Genomic DNA, 15,148 nt, shown 5'->3' with positions numbered 1-15,148 from the left:
TTTAATTTCCAGAAGCTTGGGGATGTTTATGTGGCTGTTTTAATCCCTAAGGAGGTTTTATTTCTGACAGGCTGAGCAAGAAGGAGAAAGAAAATGGACGGTAAAGGCAGCCTTAAATATCTCATCTCATGTCATGCTGATTAAACCTTTAATTTAATAATAGATTGTTTACTTATTGCTTGTTAATGATCTTAAAACACATTTTTGTAGATGCAAGCAAACAGCCACAATCATTTGGGGGTGGACAACAGAGAAATCACCATCCCAGACCTTTTTTCTATGTCCAGCCACCATCTCAGCCCTGCTACCTCTATCCACAGTGGCAGCTCAACAACCCATACAGTCACTTTGGTCTGCCTGGAGGTATGTACACTCATCCACTGTTGCGTTAAACCTGCAGATGGTGCGTGCAGCTTCATTGCCATTCATTTCCTTTATCTTCTCACCATCCTCCCAGCTTTTAACTTTGGCCGCCCCTGCATGCACCCTTACCAGTACATGCAATACCCTGGCTTTGTTTTACCACATGCTCCTATTTACCCGATGGATTACAGGCGAATGTTTGAGCCTCGCTTCCACGCTCCTGTCTGGGGCGACGTACCTCGCCAGCAGCAGCATCACTACCATCCACAGCCTCATGGCCGTCGGGAAACGGCCTGCTCGGAGGCCCAAACTGACCCCAGCGACGCTATAACCAAGCTCATAGAGTGCCTGGATAAAATTCGAGCCAATGAACTGCAGGGCGCCGAACGAGAACTCGACTCCGGAATTGCGTCCCAGTCCTCAGGAATGTTTTCTCCAGAAGGAGAAAAGAAGAATGAAGCGCAGGCTCACATGTTGCATTCAGAGTCCACTACTGTGACCTTCGGCGAATCCACTGCAGCCGATGAGTCCAGCCAAATGATCTTAGGTACCCTGAGTGCTCAGGGATGTTGGGCAGGAAGACTGGAAGAGGAACTGCCCCTCGATAGCTCCTCTGTCCATGAGGAGTGTCCTGAGGGCAAGCGGTCAGCAGTAGATGAAGGTTTCCTCCATCTTGGGAAAGAAGAGGTCATGGATATCCAGTCAGATGTCTCAGTGACTGATCAATGTGTTCCCAGATGTGATGCCGAGGAGCCGCGTAACTCCACTCCAGCTTCACTCGCCATTTCCTCCATTCAGCCATCGGTACAGGAGTCTAAAAACAGAGACCACGTCTCAACGGTGGAACATCCAGCAGTGTCTTTGGATGAAGCCAAAGCTGATCGGAGCTACCGGATCCTCAAGCTGCCGTTCGATGATGTTTTAACACCTGGGTCTGCTGGACCTGGCCACCTCTGCTCCCCGACTGCTCCTTACTACTACAACTACCTGTCCATGCAGCCAACACACGAACGCATGAGCGTCCTTAGTCCATCTCTGGATGAACTCTCCTCCAGAGATGAAATGTTCTCCACGGATCTGGACGACGTGGACCTCTTTCCCCAGCACCACATGTACGCAGGAAGGCGGCTCACCGAGGTGATTGGTGGATCCCCCCGTGCTGCTGAGGACGTAGAGGAAGTGTGGCGGCCAGGTACGAAGAGGTATGTGTGCGCGTGTTGTGGGAAGAGCCTCGCTAAAGGGACGGGCAGGAGCAAAGTTCACAGCTCAAAGATGTACATGGACGATGCTGGAGATTCGGAGGATGAGGGCAGATATGGACGAGGGTGCGAGCAGCCCATCAGGGTGGTTGTGAGGAAGCATTCTTCACCGAGGAAGACTCACCCTTTACCACAAAGGCACGCAGCCAAGTCTTTGTATAAGAGAGGCCTGTACAAAGAGCCCACGGATGCAGTGGACCAGGACGAAGAGAGAGATGGTTGCAAGCAAGAGGCAGGTGAAGGTGAGGCTGGCGAGATGGACAGCGGCGAGCTGCAGTGTAGGACATGTCAAGGTAAGTCTGAGCCGAGGACGCCTCCTTCTGTGATATTTTCAGATCATTTCTGTTCATTATAGTGACTCTGAACCGTCTCTCACAGAGAGGCTCTGCAGAGAAGATCTGACTGAAGGCGATGTGATTCCCAGGAGGAGACAAGGTGTGCAACTCGAAATGTTGTCCTTTCAAGTTTTATTGTTTCTTGGTTTTAAATTCTGCTCACCAGCATCAGCTGAGTGGTTCAGGTTTTCATAGTTTGTTTCTTATGATGTGAGCAGTGTTTGTCATATTTTAAAATAATACAATTAAAAAAAAAAAAAAAGCAAAATAAACCATAAACTCTTTAGTCTAATTGACTAAATAAGGTGTGGTTTTACTGTGGCATAGTTTCAGTTTTCATACATTTCTGCTGTGTGCATGTTGTTTTAATAAACTTTCACTCACAAGAAACAAGTGCTCAGTGGAAAGTGATGTACCACAGGCCCAGAGATGAGGCCCGTGACGATGACGAGCTGCCACCACACTGGAACAGAGGTTAATGTGTTTTTCTTTAGCAGTTCTTTTTTTTTTTTTTTTTAATTTCCTGTGTGAATATTTAACAGAATCTACCCTGTTGTTTATTCAGGCTCTACAGTGAGAGGGGAACCGAGATGTTAATGTCCCTCGACTGACTTTTGAACGAAGTTTGTGGATCTGTAGGTGAAATTCAGGAAAATGCTTGATGTGATGGGGTATCTTTCTCTGTACTGCTGTGGGGGGGTCTAATATATTTATAGTGACTGACAACTGATTATATAATTTATTAAAGTGTGTTAATTTTGTTTTTCTTTTCCCTCCCCCTCAGGTCCCCCCAAAGGGTGTAAATGTTCAAGGATGTGTTTGGAGATATTTGGAGCACTAGGTGAAATGCACTGCACAGGAGGCCTATTTATGTTTGGTGAAAAAAGTAAAAAAAAAAAAGAAGTAAACCTCAGTGACACTGTCTTGCACTATTCATGATTAACAGATTTCACAGAGGTTGTAACACCCGGGTGTGTCATTGTTTGGGGCCAGTCCAATAAAATGTCATTATTTAATCTTTGTGGTAACTCTTGTTTTTAACATTTTGAATACAGGTAGGAACGAATTACCCAGAGTAATGTTTCCTCCATGCAAAACACAAAGTTTAAACAAAGCTGGCTGTATTATGTTGGCATGGAAAATATTTTCTCTTCACTGATGGCTGATGTTCTGCTCCCCTCAGTCTGTTTCTGAGGTTTCTCAAAAGGGATTGTTGGATTTTCTCAGTATTGTCCTGAAGACTATTAATATCAACCTGGTATTATCGAATGCCAAATTGTATTTGCAGACCCTTGAAATCACTGAAGAACAGTTTTGATTAACCTCTCAAAGGATGCTCTCCTGACCTGGGGGGAAGGCAGTGGGGTAGTCCAATGTTTTCTAGCTGAGCATCATGGATTGTGCTCTGGGCTTCTCTCATTCACTAGTTTGTACCTCCTTGTTTCCTCTGTCCTGCCTGTGAGCCTGAAATTAATTTCTGTGTTCCCTAGAACCATCAGGAGGATCTATAGTTGTGGAAGTGTTTTTACCTTCACTGGATAAAGGAGACATGGTACACAGCTGGACTATACAAGCATTAGTGGACGGAGGACCGTTTAAGCAGCTCATCTGCTCATGTTTGTTATTTAAAACACTCGCCCTCCTCTCGTCCTCGTTTCTCCGTGCACATCTTGCCTTGTTGCATTATTTTATTAATTGAATTACAACATTAGCACTTTTACATCTGAGATCATAAAATACAGCTGTGTGAAATGTCATTTCATTTATGTCACTTTAAAATGAGACTATATACCAAGCACCTGTTGCGTTGACTCCTTTTCCTTGTATCCCTTTTACACCTCTTCTGCTTGCACCTATGGTGGGAAGAGGAGTCAAGGGCACGAGAAAGTGATGGTTCCCCTTTGCTCTCTGTCCTTGAGTTTGCCCCCCAAAATCTACCTGGTACTCTGGTTGATGTTGGTTTGGAAATAATTACCTGAAGATGTGATTAAAAAAGTTCATGGTAGACACATTGCTTCATGTGTTTTTTCAAGACATGCAAGTCATATGAAAACTAAAAATACCATCTCATTATTCTGAGACAAAGGTGTAACTCCTGCCTTTATTGAGGCTTTCTGTGACTTAAGTCAAATTAATTCAACCATTAGAGCAAAGGACAGAACTAATACGTGGCTCAAGAGTTGGCAGTTCGTCTTGTAATCGGAAGGTTGCCGGTTCGAGCCCCGGCTCGGACAGTCTCGGTCGTTGTGTCCTTGGGCAAGACACTTCACCCGTTGCCTACAGGTGGTGGTCAGAGGGCCCGGTGGCGCCAGTGTCCGGCAGCCTCGCCTCTGTCAGTGCGCCCCAGGGCAGCTGTGGCTACAATGTAGTTTGCCATTGCCAGTGTGTGAATGTGTGAATGACTGAATGTAGTGTGAAGCGCTTTGGGGTCCTTAGGGACTAAGTAAATCGCTATACAAATACAGGCCATTTACCATTTAAGAGAATGAATTGTGATAAATTAATGCCTTAAATTCACTTTTGATCATTTTTTTTAAAGCTAGTAAACCTTAGATTTATTTAAAACTGGTGTGTAACATAAGTACAGAGCACAGGACGTTCAAAAGCAGATTTGATTAGGCCAACATAAAGTTCATAGTTTCATGATTTGCACTAGCGGCTTGTAAAGGGTGTACCCAGAGTCGGCTCCTTTCTCTCCAAAAGAGAGGGTTGGTGTGGTAGAGCAGGATGTTTAGGATGGGGTGAGATGGACACAGATGAGCTGGTGTGGTGACCCCTAAAGCGAGCGGCTGAAGGAAGTAGTTAAGAAAACAGATGTATGATAAAGAATCTGCACAACCTTATGTTGATGGTTTGTTGCTTTGAACTGTTAGATGCTATCGCATTTTCCTTTCTTTTAGTGTATCCTCTATTAAAAGAGGTCGTCTCGTTAGCTGTTAAAGAACTCATTTATTCTCATTATGGCTGCACAGACATATTTCACTCAGAAGCTTTCATAAAAAAAACCCAATTATTTGAATCCAGCTGTGGCATCGATGAGCTGGAGCGCATGGAGCCTGGTGACCTCGAGAATGCCTCCCTGCTTTTTGGTGATGGTCCTGGCTGTATTGGGTTCTCCAGGCCAGGAGTGTGAACTGGAACTAATGCTGTACATCTGAATTAAAATCAGCAGACTCTGCTGGGGCTTTTATTCATCTTGTGTAATACAAGATGTTCAAAGTTTCAAGGAAAACCTACAACTATTTAGCGATCCATTGCATTTAGAATTTGTCCCAGATTGGCTGGTCCTTTGAAGACTGTGTAAAAACACTAGTGATGGTGTCTGCATTTACAACCTTTCAATACAATAAAAGAAAGTTTCTGTGAATTATCAGTTAGCTTTTCAGTCTCCACATGCGAATCAGGGTGAGAAAAAGGGTACGTTTTTATCTTTAATGCCTTCTGGGCTTCATCGAACGCCTCTTCCAGTAGCAGTGCTGATTTAAAATCACTGCAAAGTCAACAAAACGGTCTGTTAGTTTGTTCTTCATGGATAATGCCATCTTTAAACACTGCTCAAGGCTACTTAATGAGCTCCCATCTAAACTCATAATTGGCTCTTCAGGGGTCAAACGTGAATATCACGCAGGGCTTGTGGATGCGTGCTTTGCATTTTCTGCTCAGCTCCAAGTAAGGGGGAACTTAACGAAGACGCTAAAAATGACAAGGCGAGCTGCTTTGCATCTTTTTTCAATGCTACTCTCATCAGGTAGATCACGTCAATGAGCAGCAGCTCTGTTCCATTAGAGCCAATCAGCTTCTCACCTCCCCTGTCACCTGTTTTGGGTCAGTGGGAGTCATCAGTCTTACTTTCTCCACGTCTCTGATCTATTATCTGCCTTTTTCACAGGTGAGCTGATGCAGAGTGGGCGGGGATCTTTGGAAACAAACATTTCTCATTGGCTTTTAATGCAAATTGCTTAACTTTAACTGGACAATTGTCACCTGGCACTAAAATGCCAGCCAAGCCTTAATCGCACACCTTTGATTTCCTATTTAACCCGCAGAGGAGTTGTGTTGGCTTCTTAGTTGATAACCCTTATGCATGTAGGTACACGTCACTTTTATTCTGTCAAAGGGTATTGAGGTAACAAGGTATCAAATAATTATTTTGACTTTCTTCTCTTTGCGCAGATATGGAGGCAGCAACGTCTACCTTGCAACATTCACACAGTTTGGGCCCTCGTGGTCCAAACCCACTGAGTGCAGCTCAGCCGTCCCAGGGGCCCCAACAACCGGCTCCAGGGGCTTCAGGAGCTCCACGTGCTGAGGAGCAACAACACAAACCTTTCTTCTACATTCAGCCCTCGCAGCCATACATGCCCATGCAGAGTCTGCAGTGGCCTGTACCGATGCCCATGCCTGTGTCCTACAATCCATACTATGGTTACCCAGGTTTAGGTAAGCTTAACTCAACTGTTAGAGCTTTTTAATGTGACCAATGAGAGTTTTGGGACTTCATTGTGTAGATGCTGAACATTATTCAAGCCTGTGAAACCTCTAAATGCTCTCAGGTTCTCAGAACCTGTTTAATAAATGGGTTTTCTGCTTGTTTCTGAATCTGGTGAAATTAATTAAAAATTAAATGTTAAGGAATAATTGAGAAGAGTGAAATCTAATCCCCTGTATCTAATTCTTTCTTACTTAATCCTGTAGCTGTCTGCTTAAAATCCTCATTAAATAACACTTGTTAGTTCACAAAAGGTGTGTAATTATTTTACTTTCAGAAATTTGTATCTGGCAGGCTGTCTAGACTTTATTTCACAATGTGCATTTCAATATCTTCAAATGCTAAATCCTGCAACGTTTGGCTTTCCCTGAAGTGCCAACATGAGCCTTTGTGTCAACTATGAGAGAACCCCTGCCCGCTAATCCACTCGTAGTACACCTTGCTAATATTTGGTCACTTAAAAAAAGAAGAAAAAAAAACAATTCAGTGCTGCCTAAATCGCTAATGCTCCAGATTTAACACTCAGAGATTTCAGCCCATTAACATGATGGCATCGTACAGCTGCACATCCAGGGTGAGAATCTCCTGATCAGTCACATCCCAAAGGTTCTCTGTTGGATGTGGATCTGGGGAATGTGGAGGCCATTTAAGTACATGGAGCCATGTTCAAGAATCCCATTCGAGTTGACTTGAGCTTTGATGTGGTGTTATCCTTTTGGACACAGCAATTAGAAGATGTGTGCAGGTGTTCTTTTTTCTACATGGTCAGGAACAATATTCAGGTAGACTGTGGTGTTTAAACAGAAGCTTGCTATTGGCTCATTAGATATTTTGAACAGCTGTACCTGAAAGTGTTCAGTGTCCAACTGCTCAGTAGATATGCATTAAAGGAGTCTGAAGTCTGATTGATGCAACAGTCTTAATCAGCAATGACCTTCTTTCCCACTGATGGTTAAATGTAGCTCTTTGAGCTGTAGTCTTTTTTTTTTTTTTTTTTTTTTTCTGGTGGTAATCTTTAGTTTCAGGAAGGCTGCATCCGACTTGTCTCTTTTGAAGCATAGCTTTAAAAAAAGCAACAATGTTTTGCCAGCTGTGAGACTTTTTTTTAACTTTCTTTTTGTTTTTCTTTAAACACTATACAACAAAACTACAACAAATATACAGCAAGTAGGATGACAAAAAACAAAACAAACCAAAAAAAACCATGTTGGATCTTTGTTTCTACAGTTTGATCATTTCTCATTATCAATGTGTTGGTCTTTATCCTGTTGGGTTTATGTACTCAGTCCATTTCTCCCACTTTTTATGGTATTGATCTTCCTGAGTCCTTATTCTGTAGGTCAATTGTTCCATGGTTTGTATTTCATCTATAATTTTGCCAGCTGTGAGATTTAATCATCGTATGATCTCCTTTGTGTGGCTTCACCTGTATATTGGTCATTTTTATGTAGAAAGGGGAGACGAGGAGGGTAAACACTGTGCGGTCCCACACAAGATGACACTAGACCATCTCATTTGTTCATCAGCCCAGTATTTACTACTACACTCAAAGCCTTGTCATTAAAATTTAAGTGCCAAACTAGGAGGGTACGCATTATAAATAGCCCTACATGGCTGTAGTTCTAGTGTCTGTATTGTATTTTTATTAACATCTACAGCAGCAGCTGTGGTTTCTGTTGTAGCTATGCACTAACTGGCTCCCCACGAGCAGTAGTAAACCAATGTAGTGGCAGCCTTTAACAAATTAAAATCGGAGGTATTCACTTAATCCTCTTGTGTCTTGTTGCAGGTTTTGGGATGCCAATGATGCCACACTATCAGCCTAATCCATACATGGAGCCACCTGGCTTTGTCGTCCCACATACCCACCTTCATCTCATGGACTACAGGCGCATGCTAAACCCCCAGTATTACCAGACCATGGCCTATCACGCCCGCAGGTTGCGCTACCAACACAACCACCCAAGCAGAGAAATGACCAGCTCCGAGGTGCAAACTGAGCCACTCTCAGTGACGCAGAACACCAGCACCCCAAATTCCAGAGACATGGAGTCATCCAGTGTCTTCCCAACTTGTAGCAGCAGCACCACCAGTGTCTCCAACAGTCGGGTGCTCTCGTCAGCCTTGACTGTGGAGAGTTCTTCAGAGAGTAACGACATGGTGCCCTCCTCCACCATTAGGACGCCATCAAATGGCAGCTTTGTGATTCAAACTGAAGAGGTGAGGATTGAATGCTGCACCACACCTGTGGGACTACAGCTGCTGCACTCTCACGAGACCGCAGAAGTATCCCGTAGTTTTTCCCAAGACATGGTCCAGTGTAGCTCCATTCTCCAGGGTCACGTCCTGCAGGACGAGGGACTCTGCCTCCCTGCAGACCAGTCGGAGCAGGCACTCCAGGTTTGTCCTGATATCCTGTTAGTTGGAGCACCCAGCACAGGTGAGAATATCCCTGCTCTAGAAGAATCTGGGAACCAGATGGTCCCTGTCGTTTCCAGTTTGGAGTCTCAAGAGGCAGCATGTGGGGAAGCTGGGATGATGAGTGACAGAGAGCAGAGTTTGACCAAGAATCCCCAACTCAAAGTCGTTCACCTGCCGTTTGATACAAGCTACCTGGATGAGCTGAGGAAGATGGAGTCTTCAGTTTGGTCAGTGGACGACACCTTGGTTCCTTCCTCAGAGTCGTTGATCCAAAATGGTCCCGCAGAGTCTCTTGAGGAAACGCTGACTACTAATGAGGTGACTTCTGCAGACATGATGCTGGAAGAGGAGGCTCCTCCAGAAGATGGCACAGCTATGACTGACATGCCGCCGTTGGAAGAGGATGACCTGGGAGTAGTCTCCACTGTGCAGGATGAGATGGTGGTTGAAGCTGATATCTGCCCTATGATGGAGGCACCTGTTTCGGAAGAACCTTCTAAACCAAATCTAATGTACACGGAGATGGCGGCTGTATCCAATGTGCAGCATTTGGAGAGCTCTCCTCTTGGGGCTGATCGAAGCCAACCCAGAACAGAAACCAGTGTCCAGGATTCTCAGGACACATCCTTCGAATCATTACCTGCCTATCTCCCCTCAACTAACTGGCTAGCTGATTTTGAGAACATCTACTACAGCAACAAGTTGCCACAAGCTCCCAAGAAGCAGACCCGACCTCAGGGTTTAGATGTTTCTGCTCGAAGGCGAAAACTAGACCTCGAATACAAAGAACTAAATATTCGCAAGCCAAAGGAGAAATACAAACCCAAAGGCAAAGGAGATCGTAGAAGCCTTTCCGACCATGAATGCTGCCTCAGCAGAAGCTTCAATGAGAACGTTTTCAGTACTCGTGTGCCAAAGAGGGAAAGACTCTGCTCCAGATGTCTGACAAAACGTAGAATCTGCATGTCTGCCAGCCCTGGACTTGACGGGCACAACTTAAAAAGAAAAGCGGTCCCCTTCCAGCAGTGGAACGACGCCCCCTTACCAACATGTGACTCATGTAAATCTCACACCAAGAGGCGGCTGATGAGGAAAAACTCTAATCCTGATCTTTGCAGTCCTCATCGGGGCCATGACACTGAGGGCGAATCCTCTTCAAACAGCTCGTGTCGCAAAGGTCAAAGGTGGAGGCCGGGTGACAATCTCAGGAAGCTCTCAGACCTTAAGAGGCCACTAGCATGTAAGCAGAACCTGGAGAAGAGTCCTGCAGCGATGTATCCAAAGCTGAGGGAGAAGAACTGCGTGTGCAATGAGCTGCAGCATCAGCCTGTTGCTTGGGAGAGGCTACACCACTGCACCCACGGGAATGCCATCCGGGAAATGGATGAGAACTGCGCTGTGCCTCTTCAGGACAACTGGAGGAATGTGGACCAGAGATACCTGATGCACAGGTGGCAAACTGGTGAGCAGTTTATCTAGAATTCTCTCCTTACATGCTGGTCCACATTTCTAATAACATTTTCTTCTTCCAACAGAGAAATCATGGATGCCTAAGAGTGACACAGATGGCTCCAAGAATGAAACCAGATCACAACACTTGAACAGACACAAGAAATCACAACCACAATCACAAGGTTTGCCTCATGTTTTACCGTGCTTCAGTTTTATTTTATGATCTCTTATGTTTAAGAACATACCTTTATATTCAGGGTTTATTTTTAAACTAAATTCAAAACGGGGAGCAGGCTGCAGTGTGACAAGATGTCGGTCGTTTTTAAATTTTTTTTTTTAAAACAAACTGTAAAGGGCAGAACGATCATCTTAAATAACTGAAGTAACCTTTACACTTAAAAGAAGAGTTTAGAGTCCAGCTGTGTTCAAAGCCTGTTAACCTGAAGGTAAAGAAGTGCATACTTTACTATAGCTGCTCTTGTAGCCTTAGTCCACCTGATGCTTTGTAGGAATTGAGGAATCTTTCAGCATGGTGCACAGATTATTTCAGGGTTGTAGGCAGGAAAACGGGAGATGAAGGGTCTCTCGTCCATATGTCCTCTTGGAGTTTTGCAGCTCAGACGAATGACAAGGATGATGTAACGGTGATTTATTTTGATGGGATGTTTAACAGTTGATTAGCCCTTAATTCTGAATATTTGGGTTGGTTTAAAAAAAAACAAACTGAGTCTTAAGTGCTCAAAATAAGAACTTTAAATATAAACAGTGTATCATTTATTCATTATTTAGAAAAATGGTCAGATATGAACAAATGAAGTGTAAACTTTTTGTCCTTTTTTTGCAGGAACTCATACCAGAGACACACGATGCTGATCTGCACAACTAGCACAAATCTCACAAAGTGAAAAAGCACTTTTTTAGAAATTGATGTACACTTAATTTAAATGTTTCCCACTTAATTTAATTGTCTGTATGTAATCACATTATTCACTATTTATTACTGTTGAATAAACACAGAATTAAGTTTTTGTCCTGCGCTTGCTTTGTTGTTTTTCAAGCTGCAGTTATGAATCTGTCCACTAGATGGACCCATTTCTATGCTAACGGCACAATCCCTTCACAGTCGATCAGAAATGACACTTTTCTAAAGAGCAGCAGTTTAAAATTAAAATTTCTTGGAAAGTAGAACTGCTCATCAGATTTAAATTATTCAACATCTTAAAAGATTTAAGGTAATTTGAATTTTTCATCTATGAAGAGGAGACTTGATGTATCGTGTTCAGATGAGTACTGGTTGTCTCAGCAGTCATTGGGGAATAAAACCTGCAACCTTTTGCTGAGAGGCATGCAGTCAGCATTTACAGCCCAGACTGTTAGCTTTCAATAACTGAACTTTGAAATCCTACAAAACACAAAAATTAGACTCTGATCAGCAAAGCAAATTTTTATGAAGGTCTGACATGTTTTGACAGACTTGGTGAATGAAGGGCCTTGAGCTGAACTGCAAGCAGCTGGCTCTCATTTGTTCTTTGTACTAATGCGCTATTAGCACAAAAGGTGAACTAATAACATTTTTGGCAATTGTGTGGCTACTGTGACTGGCTTGGGCTATCAGGATGAATATGGACTACTCTTAATGAAGAGTAGAATGGCCTGTACTAGCTGGCTTCACTTACTTGAACCAGGCCATGTGGACACATTAAGGTAATTAAACCCACAGGGTTTGTTAGACTAGCTATAAATGTGTTCATATGAAAGAATTGGGTGCTGGCCACATCTCAGTCACAAACATTGGTAGGTCGAGGCAGCAAAGTTGAAACTAAACTATGAAGATGCTAAACAACCAGTGCAGGCTGAAAGTAACGCAGCAGCAGCAGACAGATCAGAGTGGTGTTTGAATGTGTTTGCTCAGTAAGACTGGAAAAAAGCTGCGATAATACCAGCTGTGTACAATGGACTTGCAATAGCTCACATCTGTCATTTAAACATGAGAAAATGTCAATGTCATTATTCCAATTAATGAATATTTAGAATTCATTCAACAATTCTGATGGCTAAAGAACCAAATGGGACAGGCAAAAAAATAAATAAATATTAATAAAGTGGAACCCCAACTTACGAATACCCATAAAAGAAATAAAAAATAAAAATAAAAAAAAAGAATGAATATTTAGAAGTCTGTAAGACAGGGTTATTCTTTCAGCTGCAGACATGGTTACCTGAGAGCAGGTAAAGGAAAACTCTAAAAACAGAATACATATATTGATATGAGGTCTGCAAGTACAAACGGTTTTATGATCATTAGAAGCCTTTAATTGTCTTTATACAGTAGACAACAAAAACGCAGAGCAGCTACACCTTCAGATGCAAAGAGAAAATGAAAACTTTTATTCACAGAGTAAAAATAAAAAGTACTATATATTATATTATTTAAGAGTAGGCAGTGATTACATATCTGTTCCTCTCTAATCTCAAACATAACCGACTCTGGAGCTGGATTAGTCTTCAGCACAAGTTACCATGGCGATGTACTTCAGTGAGCACATCGCCACGCTTCTTGATGAGCCCCAAATCCTGCTTCATTGTTCAGGCCTGCGGTGGCGAATTTCTGTTCATTTTCATTCCCACTTTGACTTTTAACCCTTGTTAGGACCGTCTTGGTCTGTTTTATGCAACTGCTCGTTTCCCAGAATTCCCAGTGGAGTGGTGCAAAGCCAGCATTAACCACAGTAGCCACAGTAGCCACATTAGCAGGAAATATGACAGGAAGAACTGAACTAGAGAGAAGGAAAGTAGATAACTGTGAAAAGGTGTTCAAAAGTCTGGAGATACATTTAGCTCAAAGAGCAGCCAGCTTGACTGTTGATCCTGTGGATGATTATTTCAGGGAAATCATGAAAACGCGGTGCAGAAGGGTTTGTTTCTGGGAAAAGCACTTGCATGCTTTGCTGAATTTGCTGTCAAGAGACAAAAATATGTCTGTGAAGCCCACTCTTGACCATTAATACACAATGTCACTCCCCAAGAGGAATAGTACTCAAACGGACTGAATAAGTAATGAATCATGTTGGAAACAGAACATTAGCATTTATGCAGTGTTCAGTGGGCCTTTGAAAGCAGTCTTACTGACATGTAATGTGCCATAATAATAGCTTTCCTTGCTGGAGGGGAGGTAAGCACTGAAACGCAGAGCGCATGTTTTTGTGAGCCACTTTATATAAAAGAATTGTGGGAATCCACGTGTGTTTGTGACTTTCAGGGTCCTGCAACAGGCCAGTGACTGCTTTCCTTTCTTCTGCTCGTCCTCCGTGGAGAGATGCGCACAGAAAGCCCACACAATGCCGTCTTCAAAGGCAGAGAAAGGCCCGCTTTTGTGCATTGTTTCAGAGATGGTTGAAAGCTTTTGCAATTTAAAACAACCCTCTTAAGTGATTTCTGGCTAACGGGGAGCAGAGGCTCTTTGAAGCTAACAGTGTGGTGAGGGAGGCCATATGGGATGAGGAAAGATGCAGTAAGTGGAACGCAACTCGTGATTTCCCCCCAGATTCGTCAGTTTCAGGGCGGGGACGGACAGCTCGGCCCGGCTGGTCTCAGAGCTCATATCTTGGAGACTCCTGCTTTGTACCATCGTTCCATCTTCATGACACCTGCATTATGGGTAAATGTGAAAGGCTTAGACGTGACTGTCTCCCAGAGGTACTTCCATGATGAGGTGGTGGTGGCAGGGTGTCTGATATCAAGGCACGTAAATGTTTGGGGTCTCTGCGGGTAAAACGTTATGCAGGGATGATTTCCCTTCACAGGCCGGGTGTGAGCTGATGTATTCCAGTACACAAAGTGCACTGAAATGCACTCTTAAGGACAGAACGATGAAGAAAACCTCTGATGTGAGAGCATTTTGCAGTTCTTCACTTTCTCTACTTGCAGCAAAACAATCATTTATGAGCTTAAGAACCTGAAAATAAAAGATAAACTTATGAGAATTTAAAGCTGGTGGTGTTTTATTTTTAAAAGAAACCCTTTGTCAGAGTGGTGGGGTAGGTCATAAACCTTTTAGGTCCATTGTGTTCACTTAGCAACAGAAACCAAAGGCACATAAAACCTACCTGCCCATCCAGCTTTGAGTTTTGCTTATTTTAACGCTGGTTCACGTTTTTATTGCTTCTATTCATAATTTAAGGATTTCTGCATGTTTTACTCTCTCTTACTTCTCTGTGTTGCAGTTTGCAACTCTGATCTTCTAAATACATGTGAACAAAGTATTATTATAATTAACATCTTGGTTTACGAGGTTGCTTATTACTTTCTTATCATTGAGGAAAAGTAAAACAAGCTGCTGCGTGTGATGGTGGCAGATAGGAAGGCTTGTAAAATGTGAAATGCAAAATAAGAATAGACTCCCTTAAAGGATTAGTTCGACAGTTTATTAAAAGATTGTCACACAAAAATTCTAAAAATTATAATAATTATACTCCTGTTCTTCTCTCTCAGATATCTCTTACTGGCTTCCAGTTTCCATGCTTTTAGCTTTAGGCCAGCTTTGTACTAATGCAAAACTTGGTGTCTCAGAAACCTTTATTGAACCCTTTACACCTTATCTGCTGATGCATTCATCCAATTTGGGGTTCAGTAGTGCAAAAGATTCAGGGACTGAACCCCTGACTTTCAGATCAGTAGATGAGCGTGCTATCGTCTGAACCACAGCTGCTCCTAACTCATGTTAAAGCCTGGGGATAACTTAGGTTTCTGTTCTTAACCTTGTTGGAGGTACCAAACCCCAACAGTTTCATATGCGCAGTCACTGAACCCCTCTTTAGTGAAAAATAAAA

At 43.1% G+C, this 15,148-nt stretch overlaps 2 protein-coding genes across 2 annotated transcripts; both read left to right on the top strand.

Annotated features, from left to right (window-relative positions):
- The first annotated feature begins 11 nt into the window (after positions 1–11).
- buc (bucky ball) lies at positions 12–2,554 on the top strand. Its single transcript, XM_087845667.1, has 6 exons — positions 12–100; positions 211–363; positions 458–1,915; positions 2,001–2,057; positions 2,345–2,431; positions 2,523–2,554. The coding sequence occupies exons 1-6, from the start codon at positions 94–96 to the stop codon at positions 2,552–2,554; spliced, it is 1,794 nt and encodes a 597-aa protein (XP_087701793.1). The 5' UTR covers positions 12–93.
- Positions 2,555–2,770: 216 nt separating this feature from the next.
- LOC118455270 (uncharacterized) lies at positions 2,771–11,192 on the top strand. The gene is made up of 5 exons (XM_035913720.2): positions 2,771–2,798; positions 6,131–6,397; positions 8,236–10,329; positions 10,403–10,501; positions 11,164–11,192. The coding sequence occupies exons 1-5, from the start codon at positions 2,771–2,773 to the stop codon at positions 11,190–11,192; spliced, it is 2,517 nt and encodes an 838-aa protein (XP_035769613.2).
- The last annotated feature ends 3,956 nt before the right edge of the window (positions 11,193–15,148 follow it).

Source organism: Neolamprologus brichardi, chromosome 9 (genome assembly GCF_056152115.1).
Source record: "Neolamprologus brichardi isolate AB-2024 chromosome 9, ASM5615211v1, whole genome shotgun sequence".
Classification (NCBI taxonomy): Eukaryota; Metazoa; Chordata; class Actinopteri; order Cichliformes; family Cichlidae; genus Neolamprologus; species Neolamprologus brichardi.
Note: the sequence above shows the minus strand (reverse complement) of the source record. Positions and strands in the feature narration are given on the sequence as shown.